The following is a 19,804-nucleotide window of genomic DNA, read 5'->3' on the forward strand; positions in this document are numbered from 1 at the left end:
CGTTAATTTAACACAGTCTTTTTATTCTTTGGAAATTAAACTCTTTCTCCTCTTTTCTTTTTAAAGATATGTGTAATATCTACCTATTCCGAGGATACTAGAGAGATTAATAGAGAGTTTCCTCGTCTATTAATATTTTACACGTTCGAAAACATTTTTTCACTGATACGTGGCATTTTTCTATCATCGAAATATACGAGTAATCATCCTAGAGCCATGCTTTAATACTATCCTTGCTAACTTACGATATTAAATTCGTTATAGTTAGATTCGTAGTAATGTAAGTGCTCAGTTATAATTGTTATCATCATGCTCTTTACCTACATCATTTTCAATCAGCCCTATTGAAGAAGAAGTCTAATAACTTTGTTATCTAACTTTAAACTTAACAATTTTTCTACCTATAAATTTCGTCTCAAAATTTTTTAAATAATGGTAAAAAATTAAGAACAGTCTAATCACAAGCCGCAAATATCTACAAACTAGAAACTACAGAAAACTACAAAAAACTAGAAAATAAAAGTAAAAGTTGCTTAATTACAGTAGTCACCGGTATAAGGATAAATATTATACTTTGACTTTAATCTTAGTTGAATGAAAGACTTAATAATGAAAAATTGATGAAGATTTAAGCTAAATTAAGCTTTTATACGTAACTTTTGTCAAGTAGATGGCAAATAATTGTCTTTCGATAACACGTCATCTAACATGTAAAATATTCATTGCATCGAGTCTGTTTAACTTTCAATTATTTAGTGTTTTCTCTACGCGCTTTCTATAGTTTAAAGCAGCTTATTACTACTTTTTGATGGCAACACTTTTCTTAAAATGAAAATTGGTATTCGAAACGGTTTCAATAGCAATGGCATAACACACTCGTTTTTTATGTACCATATCGTATGAAAGAAAACAAAAATTAACGACGGTGTTTTCCATATACACGCGAAAGTTGTCCACAACAGCATACGAAATTCTCTATTCTCTTTATTTGCCTTGGATTTCTTAATCTTTGTTGGAAGTGTCTCCTAAAGCAAATAAAATTAAATTACTTTTGAATCTACTCGCGTAACTAAGAAGCTCTTACTAGATATATAGTGAAAAACAGAAGGTATTGGCATGGACCAAAATTTCCTATGAAATACGGTATAAATTATAAGACATACTATCCATCTAAAATCATATCGTCGGGATATTATTTTGCGGGACGTACAAAATGTACGAAATAAATATTGCTCAGAAAGGAGTAAAACAATGTAATTCAAGCAAAGGCAGAGAGCAAACAACAGAAAACATTTCATGCACACACACTGTCTGATACAACAAACATTGCACAAATGAACATGAAGGTACCTGAGTAACAGATACGGTGTCACGTTGAGTGTCATTTATGAGTGATTCAGCCATGCTAATGTCATCGTATTCTTCCTGGTTCAACATTATAGAGAGTTCGTCATGTGTTTTAGATTCCATTCCGCGTAAACATCGTCCACATAGTTGGCCTCGTCTGTAAAAAGATAACAATTTTTCATTACGCAAATCGTACCAATGATTTTTCCCTGAATCCGTAAAAAAAAAAATCAATAGGTAGAGTAATCGGCTAAACTAAAAATAATTTATGATCGCGTATGTCATAGTTGTGTACGTTAAATGGTTAAGAAAATAAGGAACGTGTTAAAATACTCAAGTGCTTTTGAATATAAGATGTCTTACATAGGGAGAAAAGTAATGTGAAAGATTTATTAATAGCGGAAATATTTTACGAAGAATCTTTTACGTTCTATCACTTGGAAACTTTAGAAAATTTCAATCGAAAAAGTTTTCTGTAACACCCACCTAACTTCTTCGAGCGTGTTTATTTCTTCTTGAAGATTTTTTACGTCTTGTGCTTTACCCCGCAAAACGTTCAACTGTTCTTCTAATGTAGTATTTTCCTGCAATACAGTAGTCAATTGTTGTTCGAGCTCAGCGACTTTCTTTTGCTCTCTTGTTCTTTGACTTCGCGCTTCCTGCACCTGCCTCAGCAATTCGGTAACTTCTTCGTCGTTTGTTGAAACTGTTGTATGAAATTGCCGAACGTTCGAATCAATGATAGCTTCTTGGAAAGGTCTTTGGCCACGTGAGGCAGCGCTCTGAAAAATATTTTCACGTTTCAATTTGATAAATACCTACGGCGCTCGTTTATGTCGATTCTAGCACCTACAATAATATCTATAATATTTCTATAGTATATTAATAATACGTACTATCCTTGGTAATTTATCGCAAACTATAAATAACTGTACCTAGAGTATTGAAATTTATCTATCGCATAGTTTTCAAAGAGGCTTATAATTCTTCTGTAAATAACAACAAAAATTTTGCCAATACAATTTTTTGCTAACTGAATGCTAAAACGTTTGGTCAAACAGGATATAAACTTCATCGGTAAATCTAACGACGTTTCAACGATGAAATTGAAATTTTACCGTTTACAGCTTAGTATCAAATACAACATAACCGATAATTATAGAACTTATCTGAGATCGTGCAAAATGAATTCTATGAATATTAATAACCTGTTGTATGCTGCCACCCTGCATGGCCGGTGCTTTCCATACAAAGGTCTGTGTTTGTGCGGTGTTCGTCGATTGACTCGCAGTCTGTTGCCGAAGTATACTTTCATGTTGCTCGTTTATCTCGTCGATTTTCTTCTGGAATTCCTCGCACCGAGCTTCCAAGTTCTCGATTGTTAAACACTGGCTGTTAACAAATTACGAGAGGCGTTTATTAATTACATAACATTCAACCAAGTTACATGTCGCATACGTATTTCTTGCTTCTGATATTGATAATTTAAATCTATCAATAATCGTACACATATAGTTTTAATTAAATAATTATAATTAATTGTTTTATTAAAAACATGCCATTCTAATAATATTTGATAATTCGATAGTTCTAACGTTAGTCGATTAATTAGTTGAATATTTTTAAACGGAAACTTTTCTCTAAAAGTAAGTAAATGAAAGGAAATTGAGTAACAGTAAATTTTCATACCTTTTGATTAGCTTTTTGTCACTTGTGTTCTCAATCACGAGACGGTGATTTGCACGTTCCAAATCCTGGATGCTGACTTCGAGTTGCTCATAAATTTTCAATCGCGAGTCGTTTACCTCCCTCAATGCAGCTGTTTGTTTTTTCATATACTAGAGAAGCATATTTCAATGTAAATAAATGGCCCTCGCGATTAGCATAAATTCTCGACAACGTTGTAACTATTGAAAAATTACCTCTATTTCTTGTGCTTGTTCCTCAACGGTGGACTGGTGTGTTTTGATAATGTTTTCTAATTCCTTGTTCCGTTCTAAAAGTGTTTTGCCGAGTTCTGCAGCCAATTGCAAATCTGAAATAAATTCCCAATTAGAGATTTCTCGGAAATTTCACGTAAAACTTTTATATTATGTATAGATAATAGATTTTTATGCATTTGTAGGATATTTAAAGATTAAAAAAATTCGCTTTTCCAATTATATTTTACGGATAATCATATTTGAACGGTACGAGAAATTTAATAAAAAAAAAAAAAAAATGCAGACTCTTTTCATATCTGCGATTATACGAATTTATACGTACATTAACGCGCGTTCAAATAAAACGAATCGTTATACAGCGAATATCTGGAAAATTTCTCCCATATCCATTAAACATGATTTTACACACATTCCATGTAATATTCCCAACGATCATTAAAAAGACAAACGTTTCTTCTCTTAATCTACCAGTATACTCCACTATATCAATTCATTTCAAAATTTATAAAAGAATAAATGGAATAAGCAATTAATTTCCTTGTCCTTGAAAGGTTTCCCGCCAATAGCGATCGGTGATCACACATCACGATTATTACGTGTATAATATCTTATGGTATAATATAGTACGATAAAAAACGACAAGTGTTGCTTATATAAATAACAGTTACGCCTGAGACATTGAATTTCTTCATTTCACCTGTGGCAAAGCTCCTGTGCCTGATGATAATAATAATAAAAGTATCATGCGAGTGCAAACGTCGCGTCGGTTCGTCGTTAATTTACGCGTATGTAATTAATTACATTAGGATCGATCATAATAGCGATCCAATCTATAATTAAGCTCCGACCGAGCTCCTCTCGCTTGTTAACGATGACAAAACGATCGCGGACAAAAGATCGAGCCTGGAGTTTCGAATGATTCGAAGCGATTGTAAATCGAAAGGATAACGCCGTGGATGTTCCGTACAGTTGAACTTGACGGCGAGTGTTCTGCTTCGTTGCATTTCCTCGATCTAAAACTGACGACCTCCAGCGAGCCTAAAGGCAAGGAACAAACGGCGTTCTAGCTAGGGCTAAGGACCTTCGTGGTGAGGAAACGAGCCAACTACCGTTTTTTCCTTCCCATCCTCGGCTGTCATTAATGTCTCTCGATTCACTTGAACAACGTACAACGACAAATGCCATTCTCTTCCCCTTTTTCCTAATTCGCACACGCTTTACACGCGTAATGGGAAATCTCACGACGATAATTGTAGCTGTAATGTGACGCTGCTTATTTTTTATTGCACCTTGTAATTTTGCGTTATTGTTGCGTTTCCATTTTTGCGCAGATTATAAATTATTCATGTTCGTAAACTATGTAATTCGTGTTTGAAAGAGAGATGCGAATGTGTCGTGAGTTTTTATAACACGAATATTTCATTCGAATTGGTCTTATTTAAAAATCGTTCAAGCCCATACGAAGACGATAGAAAAAATAATCTACGTGTTTGCTCAAGGACGTGTAAATCATTTATTTCATTCATCCAGTGGACATAAATTACGGTACGAACTTCCGCAGAATGCAGTAAAACTGGTGATTTCATTGCATTTTATTTATTCAAACGAAATTTTAATTAATGCCCGAGTAATTGAACTTTGTTCACTGAATTCTCTTATCTAAATTGTGAACTCCTATTATGCGTATAAAAAATAATAGGCGGGAAAATTCGCGAACTCTTATTGTACGAACTCCAGTTATGTGAACTGCTTGTCCTGGCGGACGGGTTCAGACAAATGGAATTCTTCTGTATTCCGCAGAAGTTTATACCGCACTTTGGCATGCGCTAGGTAAATAAAATAAGTGATTGATACCTGTTATCAAGTTTTTAAGACAACATCGAGATACGTTACTCCGCTATTATTTGATTTTGAAAACATTTTACGGAATTTGGATAATACCACTGGACTATGTACCTGATAACATCTCTAAATTTCCTTTTTCAAGGATGAATTAAAATATAGTTTGCGAACATAGATAATTTATAGTACAAGGTAAATGGCAATCACTTTGAAAGAAAAGTTATATCGTATACACATCGTTAGCACTGTCATTGACGTGATATCTTGTTCATAAATAACGAAACGGTTTAATTGACTGTGTAGCGGGTATTTTAGAATTCAAGTTTAACGAGCATGCTGTCACGTTTGACTCGAAAGTTCTGACATTAGATAGAAAAACGTAGTTTTCCGTTATTCCCGCACTTCCGCAAATTCGTCTCCCTAAACTCATTCAGAATAAATTCGCCGCGCAAACGCTCCAACACAAGGCCACTGTTCCAAGAACTTTGACATCACGAAAATGATTTTCCATTTTGGTATACCTTGCGGATTTTCAAGGTACGACAGCTCGATGGAATAATCCCAGCAATCGAAGGAATTTAGCGGCGTCTGCGAATCGCAGACTACGTTACGTCTGCTCATCTTTCCAAGCTCCAGAATCCTGAAAGATGACCCGAACTTCCACTTTTTCTCCTAACACTTGCAACTCGCTAAACGTTCCTCAACGTCACTTTCAACGTATCTTACGAACTGTTCTTCGACACGCACTGAACGAAGAAGATTTTCACTTGGTCCATCCAGATGATACGATTCGCGAACGAACGTTCCACGCGGAGGAGTCGGGTTATCGACCACAACCGGTTCCAACGAAGGTAGCCGGTCTTCTGTGAATTGCTAGGTAGCCGAGGAACGTGTGCAGCCTAAACGTCGAATGCCCATCCACTGCTAACTTGCCTCCCTCTCTTCACCTTTATTCCCCTATCCCCTCTCTACCCAGTCCTCTCGCGAACTCTTTCCTTCCCTTCTCCCTCTCTCTTGTTCTTTTTCACCTGGTGCAATTCCCTTCTGGCGATGGCGAGCATCTTTCCTCAGGTACTGCCTCCTTCGGGTACTCTCACTCCGCGTGGCCACCTCTTTTTCCTTTCCCTTCTTCCCATTCCGTAAACGCGTATCTGTTTCTCTACCGGGTATACACCTCTTGATACACGTGCAAACTGTCCCACTTATGCTACCTTTATTTCGAACGATCAACGTCCATCACGGGATTGTTATTTCGGCACATAGATATTTCGTTTATAACCGGCGTGTTTATCGGCCAGGTTTCCATCTCGACTCTGATCATCACGGAAACACGCTACATAAGTACGCAATTGAAATTTTCGGCAATTCGGACAATTTCGAGAACGGTCCCCACGTGAATAAATGAAATTGAATATCGAAATTATGTAAACATATCTTTTAGGCTACGAGGTAGCGCGATAATTAGTGGCGTTTTTGTGTTAAGAAAACGAAGTCTCCGCACTGGGAATTCCAGTTGTGTTGAGATTTTTGTTTTTCGATGAATTTTGAATCTTTTCCGAGGTATTCTTACGTGACCAATTCGTATAAATATTTGATTAAGAAAACAAGCGAAGTATCAAATGTCAGATAATCAACGGCATTCTCATTTTAATCAGAGTGTACAGCGCGATTCAAAGATCGCAAACGAATCCGTAGAAGAGCAGCTGCTCCTTAGCCGTACGAAGCTCACGGATGAATAAATATACTTTTTGTAGGCGGAAAAGCGTAAAATTAACCATCGAACACGTGGCGCGTTACACAATGAATCGCGGAAACACTGTCGAGTCGCATCTCGTTTGATCGCGGGACGCGAAATCTCTTGCCCGACAGTCGTGGAAACCACTTGCTCGTGGTATTTCGATTTAAATAACCCCTGGTAACCTCGAGTCCGCCGCTGAATCGATTCTCCTGCCGAATACTTTCTCCTGGGAATGCCTCGCGAAACATTATTAATCTCTTCATCGGCCGAAATAAAAGAAAGGAGGCTATTGTTGGCGTGGACCCGAGAGCCTCGCAGAAGGCGTAGCAACCGCACAGGTGCACCTATACGTGTGCAGAGCGGCGACCTTTCCAAAGCACAGAGGAATACGGCGTGGCACGTGAAACCGCTTTGAACATATTACCGATATTAACTAGAGTATGTACGTCAGCTGACTGGACCATTATCGCTCTACCACACCCTGTACGCGAGCATGCCGCGTGTAGAGTCAAGTTTTATAAAGCAACAACAAAGCACGTGGCATGGCTTGCTGTAAAATGTAATTTCACACTTGGGTTTAGCGGGCGGCCGGCACGAGTGTGGGAAATAGTCGGCGGATACAGGTCAAATCGTATATCAACGATCTCCAACGATTTCCATGCCTCTTCTATCCTTGTTATTTTATCGCGTGCTTTTCAAATTTAAGCGCGCCGCGTTCTTCGTTACGCTCCGCTTTATTTCCCTTTTGTTTCGATAATACCAAAAGACGTTGCACACTGTTAGAATATTTAAATCTTCTATTCCTATAAGCATCCACAGCTGCCACCTTTGACTTATCCCGTAACAAAAGCGTATTTACAGCTTGCCTGCAGGTGCTTATGGGAATCGAAGGGTTAAACGAAAGTACGTATTCCAGTCATATTTCACGAAACTAATCGCGCGTTGCTGCGAAACTATTCTGTTTTCACTTATTGTTCAAATAAAGCGACGCGTAAAAAATTTGCCATTGGCTTAAACGAATCATCCGCTGCTGTGACCCGTTGAAATACGTGGGTTTGTTTCCCATCATTGTGCCGAACAGGGCATAAAGCACGCATGCGACATTCTAAGACTATTTCTCTCGAAGATGCTCGCACCGTAAATTCAACAGGTCTCCGTTGTTCTGGATATCGTTGTTTATTTTCGCGTACGTTCGCAGGTGCGTGCAGTTTGAGCAAAACTTGAGGGAAACAGTCTCTTTGACTCTGCAATTCTTTTTACAACAATACGACCTTCGCGGACGAAATTTTTCGCGAAGAATGTCTGATAAAAACAGATGTCGTGAAATTCATTCGACGTATAAATCTGTAAGACAGATACGATTCCTTGTAAGATATAACTCTCGAATTTAAAATTTAAGTATTTAATTTTCAACGTGAGTAGTCATTTTTGTAAGACAGTAATTTTTAACCCTTTTCTCTAATAATCGGAGCAAGATCAAATAGACACGTGATCACATTTAATTTCTCATATAACCATCATAGTATTCACGTAATTATCGTAATTATGCGACGTTATACGTTTAAAACACGATATATACGGACTCGTATAATTTTTGTGAAATTTAAATAATAATTATTATACGTTACCTTCATTCATCATTATCTGCAAACTTGTCCCTTACAAAAAGTTGGTTCAACAGGTTTAACGACTTATTAAATGTAGTATCTGCTTCCACTTTCTACATTCTATATACATATATTACCATCATTATCTTCCTGTATTCGGTTCTTCTAACGCGAGCATCTAAGATGCCTTCACCTTTGCTTAGAAGGCAAGAAAAAGCAATGACAGAAAATTATTCTATTCGAAGGGGCAAATATTCTGGTAAACGAAGATTTCTATTTGCATTTTATTCTAATTTCTCTTCTGGCATCATTAACAAAAAATAAGACGTTTCGAATTTCAATTACTCGTCTCTGTACGAGCTGTGAAATTATTAGATACGTCCAAGAACGAGCAGTCCGAACTGGTCTTCCGTGGTTAACGGAATAAATTATTTCGATTACTTCGATACCAGCTTCGGCGTGAAATCAAAGAAGGAAAAAGGAAAAGAAGGTAATCTAACGCTTCATTCATAAACGAGGCGCGAGAGCGTTGTACCTATTCTCCGAGAAATCTCTTCTTCTCACGAGCCAGAAATTATGAAAACAATGCGTAATAATGCACGATCTTATCTAATGTAACCCGTCAAAAACCTAAATAATTCGAGACAAGCGGTATATATAAGCAACTTACATGCACATATACGACATGTGTGAAGAAAGCTCGGTCGAAAGTAAATAATGAAAGTCAGCAGAAAGCAGAAGAGCCTGTTTCGTCGTTTCGATGGACACGCGACAATCGTTCGAGTCGTAAGCATAATGGCGAAAATGATATCTATCTTAATTGCAGTCAATTAATATCCGGAAGCCGAGCGAACGCCGATAGAGATACGTATAATAAGTTGCAGGCTTTATTAGCGCACAGTATCTAACGAGATAATCCACGGGATATCTCATTTGGCTTCTGACACGCTGTTTCGTTCAAAATCAACCAATCACTGCTTTGATTGGTATAATATAAAGTTGTTATTGACATTGGAATTGATACCGTATCTATATTCGTCGATACATTCTCGCAAAATTGAACTGTTACTGTTGATAACATTTTAAAGATCACATGCTACGACTGTTTTTATTATACAGGTTTAATCATTACTGGTTAATTGTTAACGCAGTGTTATTAATTAATAAAAGTTGAGTTTTACAAATTACTGGACGTTTTGAGAATCATTTCCGATTGAAAAATTGTTACTCGGTCCGAGTACGTTAAATTCGAGCTGTTTGAAACTTTATGGAATATCTATTCCATCGCTATTTGCACTCGATTGGAAATCATTAATCCGAAAGGGGACAAGTCGAGAGAAACATGAATACGCGGTAACTCGCTTTCAAACTATGTGCAAATTTATGCGCATTAATTCGAATCGATAAAACGCGGCTTTACAACACTACGCTTCTGGTACTTTCATAAAACCGCGCATTAGCGTTTCGCGCCTAAGCTTGCTGCAATAACATTAACATCCTCGAACCTTATTGACATAGTAAAAGACTGGTTAAGGTGTTGTTGCAGTACTGAAAATGATTTGAAAAGAAAAGCATACCGATAATAAATTCTTTTATATATATATATATATATATATATATATATATATATATATATATATATATATATATGCTGTTCGTGCTTAAGAAACTCTTTTAGTGAGAGAAAAACACGATTCGCTGCAAATTGACGCAAAGAACGCAGCAGGATAGAACCGCGGAATTAATGAATCGAACCGCTATGACAGATGTTCTATATGATTTAGTTTGTCGTGGCGACTGATGGAACTGAAAAGGAATGTCGCGTTACATGTTTGAAGATTACGCAAGAGCGTGAGAAATGACTAAATAATACCAACTGTCGTAACTTAATGATATATATAAAAACAATAAAAGATTAAGAAAAACCTGTAACGATACAAATGTTTGTTATATTTTCATTTGTTTAATCGTATTCGTGAAAATAAGAAAGCACGTAAGTATATCTGCGATCTAGCAACGAGACAAAGCATTCAAGAATATAATTATTATCAATTCAGCATTTCAACAATCGAATTCGATAAGAGATCTTGACTCACCACAAACGTGAGCAACTATTTATTAAAGTCTATCAGCGTATCGTTTTAATTACGAATTGTGAAAAAAAATCCTATTAGAGGTATTTAACTGTATCTAATTATATAGGTATAATCGGAATTCGTATCTTCGAGTGATCGATCTACTGGCAATGTAACCATGTAGGGATGTAGCAAATGCAAAAACATTCTATTTTCTAATGGTTTACGACGATGTAATTACACCTTCGAAAGCGTGTTTCTTACGTGTATGTGCATGTACGTACACACGGGGACACGCAAATGTGGATGATAATTTAGGAAGAAGCTTGTTCATGCACCTAGCGAACGGCGTTACGTGAAAATTACTGTCCTGACGATAAATACTGAATGGCTAGTTTCACATCCTTAGGGCTTCGGTGTCTCAAGAAACTTCCGTACTAGAAACGGATATTTTATTTGTCAAGTTTCATGCGAATTTAATTAAAGACAATGGATAATTTCGAAGAAAATTACATTCTACGCGGTGGAATAATGCTGGACCCATCTATCGAAAATGAATCTGTGGAAATTACGTTGGACGTTAGACATCAGAGAAAAAAATTTGAGTGAAAAAAATTAATTGAACACTTGGAACGATAAACAATGTAAGTACCGTCAGAAAGTGAAGATTTCTAATAGATATGTGTTTTTATAATATTTATTACCAAATGCTGTGGATTTTCAGTGATCAGCACATTTACAAAATTTAGTTAAATCTACTTCTTTGCACGCTGTACTTTTTTTTTTTTTTTTACTTTCACAAGTAACATTCAATGTTAATATCCAAAGATGAGCATCGAGTCTATATTAGGCACTCTGCGTTTTTCATCGACGTTTAAGGAGATGAACGAGGAATATTGTATTCCAAAACGCTAGAACAATAAGATACGGGAAAATACTTGCATTGTTTTAGAAAGGAAAATATAAATAATTATGCCAAACAGTTTTTGCTTTAGTGGTTACGCTAATTGAATGAGTTGAGTTCTTTAAGTGAGGAGAACGGATGCACATGTCTATTGCGGTAAAAGTGTTTTCAGCACGAATTCACATGTTTCTTCAAACACTTTTAATTTTTCTGGATACACGCAGTTTCGTTATTCTTTCTGTTCGTCTACTTGTTAATTTTGACAAGTTGCGTTTTCCGTAGAAATAGTTTATTACCGAAAGTTGGCATTACCAAAAGAAAAATACCGCAAGTACCGTTTTGTTCATACAGAGGTTCAAGGATGAAGAATTTCGATAGTTTACATACAATTTACGTATGTTGTATGAACTGGCGAGTAGAATACGAAACGAATTTATCGTGTTATTCGGCATTCGTGCACGTAACTTACATACGTGCGAATCTTTTTAGTATACATGTCATGCGGATCATGTTTATTTCAATAGGATAGATTTTTTCTTGGTGAAAAATTTATGTCACATAGCATTTTTGTAATACAGAGAATAGATCAACGAGCAGCTCCAGTATTCTATATTAATACAAAGTTATAACAATGTTCTGTAATGTCAGCTTTTAATGTTTTTGTACCGAATTTAGTTTTTTTAGTGAGTTTGCACGAACTTTTTAGCAAAATTTTCAGTCTTCGCTTCGAACAACTAAATATGCTGAACACACGAATTTCCTGTAATGTAAAGAAACATTGCATAAATAGTGACTTAGGAAATCAAAGGTAAGCGATAAAACAGAAGTGCAAGGCCTGGGAAGTGACTTTCTGAATAATAATCTGAATAACTGTCGAATTCGTACGCGAACGAAAAGTCAGACAAAAATGTCAAAGCAAAAAAAAACGTTTTTTTTTTTCAGATCTTATTAATACATCACAGTAGATTATCTCTTACAACATTTATTATATTTTCTAGCAAAATAAATATTCCACGATTGACTTAAAAACAAATCCTTATAAACGCAAATTATTACCAGAATTCTATTTTGTGCTATTAAATCGCTAATATATGACGTTGTGCATCTGGTCTTTGTACTAATGACGAATATCCATAAACATCTTTGCTGGCCACTAAAACCAAACAGTCCGAAACTGTAAAAACGTCATTGACGCGTAATGAACCTTTAAAACACAGATACCCTCAGTGAATTGTTATTTACATAGGAAGGAAGAACAAGAGTGGAAGGTACAAGATTTAAAATCCTGAGAGTCTTTTCTAACAGCTCGAAGTTTTAGTGCGAGCCAATCCTAATTCTATTCTACCAAAACATGCTAAACAATAGTCGAGGGTAAGAGAATCTCGGGAATAACTGGCCTACGTCTAAGAAAGATCAACGACAGGTAACAATATTAAGAAAAAATTAGTCATGCTATGGCCGATGTTTCTTTCAGTTGCATTGGGTATGTCTAACAGATGCTAGGCTAAAAGAGAGGAACCCAACTTACCGTTATCTACAGCAATATAATCTTCTGTGAGTACAGAATGCAAATACTTTCTAGAATTTTCGATTCGGTGCTTGTACCATTATCTATTCTTTCTTACCTAGCTTTTTCACCCAGCTTTCTTCTATTTTATTATATATCAATATATATAAAAAATTTTACAATGTTTCAAATTTTGAATGAAAAAGACTTCCTATTTTCTTATTCAGTATCATTATTTATTACCATATTATATATGTATTGAGAACTCTGTACACCTGTCGCGGATTCTTCGTTGCAAATCAAATTGACAAACAAAATGGAATGACGCTCAGACAGATGTAAACTGAAAGTTTCACAATGAGACTAATACAGTTTATGACGAAATTTACTTAAAATGATTGTATCGAATATGGAAAATTAATTTTTATTTGATTAACCTAATATTGGATTGCTACATAATTTCTGTCTACTGAGTTACCATTAAGAGGAAAGTGGTGAAAGACATTAGACTATCGTTAACGTCTTAGGAGCTGCCTGTTTTTCCCTGTGTCGTTCGACTCCAGACGAATCAACTCTCACGATCCAAGTATTAATTACAAAATGAAAAGTACTTCGGCGTTATGGTCCACCTTTTGTCTCGATACATCACGATTCAGCTCGAGGTTACTCTCTGGAAAGTATACATTGTTCGTGGTTCTTCGTGATCGTTCCTTATTGTTTCGTACAAGTACGTTCGCACCTAAATCCTCTGGCGATATGATCGTTCGTTCGTGAAGAACAAATTATTTCGGTTGGAAGATTGGTCGTCTATTTGAAAGGAAAGTAATCGTAATGACTGAAATGGAAACTGAAAGCGAATCTTCTTGAACGTTGTACCCTCAGTTACCACTCATTTTTGAGAATTTTGAAATAATATTTAAATAATAGGATATAACATAACAAACACGAAGATGGTACCTCGCTGGGGGTAGCCACTCACACGATAATCAAACAGCTAAAAAATTCCACCAAATGTCCAAATTGGACAAATTGTGAATGTAAATTATTCAATAAAAAAGAAAAATACATTTTCTTGTGTAGGTTCTAACGCCTTAAAACTATAGTTTGGCCCAATTACAGGGGACATTCTGTGTAACGCGAGCTATACGCTTGATGTAGGTCGTGCCTGTTCGATTCGAGATAGAAAATTGCAAATGCAACGAAGCGTCAAAGCACAAATGTAAGTTTTTCTTAACTTTCATTCTTTTTAATTACTATAGTATAAAACTCTAATTATCTTTCTTATAGACGTTCTCGAAGCTAGATAACGCAAATTAAATAGAAATTAAGGTATGATTGAATTTAACTGAAGAAGCAATACATTTTGAACTTACGCAATACTCATAAGGAAGTACAATACGGAAGAAAGAGTTTGACCGATTGTAACCAACACAGTGAATAATGCAACATTTGTTTCCTTACTATAAAAAGTAATCGATTTTGTTACAACATATGATAGTATCGAAATAACGTGAACGTGGAATTTGAGCAGCTGTGTAGTTTTAAGATAATCCGAAAAGTAATCGTAATGGAAGTCAAAGTTCTCACCCTTTTAGTATATTTTTAGCATAATACCTACTTTTATACTTTTTAACATAAAGCTTAGTTTTTAAAGTTAAAGGACTATTATTTATTATAAATTAATCAACGTTGACAATTTAAATTGGCTAAGTAATACCACAGAAATAAAAATAATTTTTCAAATATAAGTGCTTATATAACGTATGTAACAATAGAAAATATCTAGCGTTCCCGTAGAAATTTAGGAAGATAATAAAATTCATTTCCTGATTTCGTTACGTAAAGAACGATAATACTTAACGAACGTCGATATATCACTTCTCTGTCGTTGATATATTATTCAATATGAATAACTTTGTATTGTATTGTACTATACCTTACCCTTCCGTCTATCTACTTGCTCTCTATTTCTTATGGATTTTTAATTACCACTTGACGCAACGAACAATGTATTATACCGTGTAGGCGATCGATATAATGGTAATTTCCTTAAAAGTTTGGTATTCATATAAATTAATCCGTGATTCATAATCTCGAACGTACTTAGGATAATTGCGGATTTATATTCGGAATGAAATTGAAATGGTCAGTTTAAATAATCCTTCTTCAAAAGGAAACAGTTTCAATCTCGTCGCAAATCGACATAAACAAGCAAGTGGCTATCTGCTATAACGATTGTACCGAGTGAAAGTATAAACGACGATATACGGAAAGGGTTGACGTGATAATTAGATACGCGTTTAAACGTGCCGTTTTGTCTGTTACACTTGTAAACAGTAGTTAAAAACATATCGATAACGTATACGTTATGTTTGATGCACGATCAATTTGCTCAACGCCTATACATTTTAGGGTAAACATTATTATCAGAGTCGATAATAACTGGACCTTTCTACGTTCGTTCGGCCTGGTTTTAATCTGCGTTATTGCCTTTTGTCTTCTCTCGCGCAGACAGGTCAAGACATTTACATTTGCTTTGCCTACTTTACTAGAGACTACACTTCCTAATAAATTCTTACGATGAAAACCATCGCTCGTAGGGATGAAAAAAATGCAAGTTAATTTACTTACTTAGTATAGGGGAATAGCAGAGTCAAGTGCGATCAATTGTATGTATTTATCTGACAGTAAAGATTTCAATAACACTTTCATGATAGAAACGATAACTCAGGCGTGTGTCGTGATTTTTCTTCCAATAAAAATCTGGTTATTGAAATACGAACGAAATAATTACGAATTATTCTCTATATTCTTGCTTTTGATTCTTGCACGTTGTGAGAAACATTTTACTGTTCTTTAAAAGAGAAATATATGGTGTAAATATATACAGTAACTTTGAAAATGTAATAAAGCCATAAAGCACGGAGAAATTCACTTTGAAATTGTACCGATAATGCTACTGATGTCTAAGAACTTATCTGTTCTACATCCAACCTTATCGATCAAAGGAAAAAATTAAGATCAACGAAACTAGCATATTTGAAAATAAACAGAGACCACCGTTATCGAAAATAATTAAACTATTTTCTACGTGAGAAGCGTCAACCTCCTTTATTTTATCGAACTATCACTCAACTATTGTTGCGTAAGTTCTTTGAATATGACAGAAAAATCAGGTGTAACCATTTACATTTCAAAAGCTCTTCCGCTTTCGCCGCTATCCATCACCGATTGCGATAGGATCGTCTTAAATACGACATGTAATAAGACTTAAGAATTTGATCTTTTTTCCCCTTTATTTTTATTTACCTATTTTTCCATTTTGTTAAATATACAAGTAGTCGGTTAGCAACGCTACCCACACAGAAAGCTGCATGACTCACGGCTCTTGTTCAGAAGTCAAGAGAGTGCCGCGTTCACTTCCGTCACAGCAATTTATTGCATCACTAGCGTTATTTGATAGAAGATTGTTCCGAAGTATCTGGACGATACACCCACTCGACTTTTGGAAACGACGGAATACTTAATCTTTGGCAATGTTCGCCCAGACTTTGCTACAGTGTCACATTATAATCATTGATCTACTTTCTTTGGTTAAAATATCCCATCCAGATTTTTTCATATTTTTCTAAACAGGTTGAAATATTTGGAACTCCCTGTGTTTCTGACCTTTTAAGTAACGTTATGTCGTGTACAGTCTGTTACGAAACAACGACTGAATATCTTCAATCGGACAAAGACTTTGCGAAAAGTGAAAACTTCTGTTTTCTCCGATTTTAAAGAAAAATCTTGTATAAAATAATTGTTGTTATTAAAAAGATGTGCTAATTTTAAAACGAATACCGCAGTATAGAGACAATATCATTGAAGAAAACGGAAGTTACAAGAGAGCCAGAGAACTCTCGGTGATCATTGCAAACAGAGGAAACTCAATCGGCGAGAGTTTATTTATCGGTTGCTTTTTAACCGCAACACTTTCCAGCCCTTCTCTGCTACTTGGATTTCAGACAAGAAGAATGAATAGTCGACCACGAAAATTCTTCGGCTGCGATCGACGTATAACGTTGAATTTCTACGTAGACACAACATGTTCGGAATAGAGAAATCAAAATGAACAAAGGTATTCACGAAACAATCCATAAACAAAGGTATTGAGAATAAAAGAGATGAAGAAATAAATCCATTAGAGAGCAACAGTAATTTACTTCCTGTCGAGTGTCGAGAGAGAAATTTATGTTAATCGATCTCAAGCGATTGCCATTGATCCTTTCAACGATGACCTGAGTCGGGTGTAATTTTCGAAAGTCATAGCAGTCGCAACGACTATCACTTACCCGGTCTTTTCATTGTCGATTTGCTTCGTTAATAATACCGGTTTCGGATAGCTTATTTTCATAGGAAACTACGCGATTAAAAGCACGTCAAAGAAAACGATTCACCTTATTAGAACATTCACCATTTCTAGACGCGAATGATTGCTGGTAGAAAAGATGTGGGTCAAATATCTTTTTTATAAACTACCATCTCTAAAAATTTCATCGCGATCAACCATTGACACTCGAGACTGGTGAGTAAAAAATATAAAAAATTAAAAATTTGTAACATTTGTTAAAACAAGGAAAATCTTCTTCTCACTGAGCGAGAACGAATTTCGAATTATGTTGAATGACACTGAATAACCTCGGAGAATGCACGTGTCGTGGGTGAATGGACGCGTCTTTCAATTAGAGCGGATTACACGCCTAGTTGCCTTGAAGTATCAAAGGCACTTTTGCAGAGAAAAATAACTGTATGCTGATCTCTCAATTACAGAAATCAGATTGGATACTATGTAGTGAAGTACGTGTTACGATTAATATTCGACGTTATTAAAAGCAGAAGAGAAGCACGACCTTAACTTTCCCGCATTCTAGTCAAGAAAGGTCCCGACAAGCTGAAGCAGATCATTCCAACTTTCCTCGTATTCTAATTAGGGAAAAGTTGCCTTGTACTAAAGAGAACGCGATAAACGCGAGAAACGGCTAGTCGGAACAGTCGTACTTTTTGCTTCGTCTTTTTGCCAGTTGATCGCTCGCTTTTTATCCTGTCGTCTCTTTGGGAATCAACGCTCTTCCGGAAGTTCTCCTCTCTACGAGTATTACGATATACGTACAATAAAAAGAGAACTAATATAACTGGTATAATTAGTGGAGACTCTGCCATCCTGTGAGAACTATGGGTTTCATTCTAAACGAGAATTATGAATAAATCAGTTACCACGGTTGGAATGGTTACAAGCGTAGGAATTGTTACATCCTTCACACGCATATTTACACTATATGACATGGCGTATACTCTGTTCCAGTTTTTAAAGCAACTAGGCTGGGGAAGGATACGGTAGAAGTTTTGAATGGCTCTACGCGTTAAGGTGAGAATTGTTATTACCGGACTGCGAATATTTATGCACTTACTGAAACTTCGGAAATGTAACAAAATGCACATGGTATGTACATACGCGAATTGTAATGTGTATTGTCAAGAATACAGTGTCACTTGTATCACTGTCTATGTAGATTGGAAAACTAATTCACATACATTCACATACAACATTTCACATAACTGATAGTTGTAACTTTTAACGTCACTTCAGGTGAAAGGTCTTTTACATGTTATATAAAATCGTTGCGAAACATGTAATCCGATATCGACGCTACATTTTGACATAATACACTTTCTTCTTCATTAATTTTTAAACGTTGATGACATTTAGACCGAAGCTGTAGAGATTTATGTCAATATTATACGAAATGTCAATGAATGCCCAAACTGTAATCGTTCAATTCGTGAAAATTATTCAAATATTACGTTTATTAGTATATATTCTAATCGTAATTATTAAAAATATATTAAAGCATGTTCTAACAGGTTCTTCTAATTATCCAAAGGAAACAGTTCATGGCGCTATATTGTTGCATGAATTTCCAGTTCAATTTCCAAACGTAACACGCAGATTCCGACGCGTTATTACGATGCATCGCGTTGAAGAAAAATTTCACATTATATCGCACGCGATGAAACGATTAGCTCCGAACATCAGGAAAGGAGAAAGGCTTTCGTTTGGCCGATTTCGACACATATTCGTTCGCGAAAGATTTATTGCGAGTTCTTCTTATTCTGCCGACCGTGGGAATCTATCAAACTTCTCAAAGGTAACACTCGATGTGATCGTTTTTTGAAAAGATTTTTACCGATCCTTAATAATAATCGTCGTTCATTTACAAGCAAATTACGTAATACGTTCCACCGTGTTATGTCGAATAAGTACGTTAACTAATTTATTATTAAACGAAAAATGTAAATAAGTATACAGAATGCATGTAACATTAATTTGTCCTATAAAAAAGATAACTTCAAAAACTTCAATAATTAATTCCATGCAGACAACAGAATTATTCAAATACATTTGTTATACGTTATACGACGAATAAAGATATTTGTAGGAGAGTCCTTCAATTCTGGCATTCAAGAAAGAATCGGTTCTACTCGAAGAATGTTGTGGCGCTCGTTTGCTCGATACTATCCGAAAGTTTTCGAAGATGCTAATCAAGTATGTCCATTGTTTATTCTGCATTAACGACCTATTGTGTAAATCTTATCGCTTCGAGAGCAAGTAAATTTACGCTTATTACGGTGGACAGTGTCGGAAGGAAACTCGAAGGATATTTCCTGGCAGTTGATCGTAGGTGCGATGGCGCGTAAAACCGAGTCAGTATGCCAAACGCATTTTCTACATGCCGGCGTACGGTTCAACTTCTAACACAGTTACTTTCACAAAACCATGAACATTTTAATTAATAAATAC

General features: G+C 35.7%; 1 protein-coding gene across 3 annotated transcripts in view; it reads right to left on the minus strand.

The window, feature by feature from the left end:
- Window positions 1-19,804, minus strand: part of LOC122565986 (cerebellar degeneration-related protein 2) — a 39,749-nt gene that overhangs the window by 2,577 nt on the left and 17,368 nt on the right. The window contains exons 1-6 of one of the 3 annotated variants that reach the window (XM_043722628.1): window positions 8,499-8,523; window positions 3,270-3,382; window positions 3,037-3,185; window positions 2,556-2,739; window positions 1,834-2,129; window positions 1,351-1,504 (exon numbers count right to left, since the gene is read on the minus strand). In XM_043722628.1, the coding sequence (XP_043578563.1) occupies window positions 1,351-1,504; window positions 1,834-2,129; window positions 2,556-2,739; window positions 3,037-3,185; window positions 3,270-3,382; window positions 8,499-8,511 (909 nt within the window). In that variant the 5' untranslated portion in view covers window positions 8,512-8,523. Of the gene's footprint in view, window positions 1-1,350; window positions 1,505-1,833; window positions 2,130-2,555; window positions 2,740-3,036; window positions 3,186-3,269; window positions 3,383-5,653; window positions 5,980-8,498; window positions 8,524-19,804 lie in introns of those variants that run through there. The other 2 variants (XM_043722625.1, XM_043722626.1) reach the window with 2 other exon arrangements.

The sequence above is a fragment of the Bombus pyrosoma genome, linkage group LG3 (genome assembly GCF_014825855.1).
Source record: "Bombus pyrosoma isolate SC7728 linkage group LG3, ASM1482585v1, whole genome shotgun sequence".
NCBI classification, from domain to species: domain Eukaryota; kingdom Metazoa; phylum Arthropoda; class Insecta; order Hymenoptera; family Apidae; genus Bombus; species Bombus pyrosoma.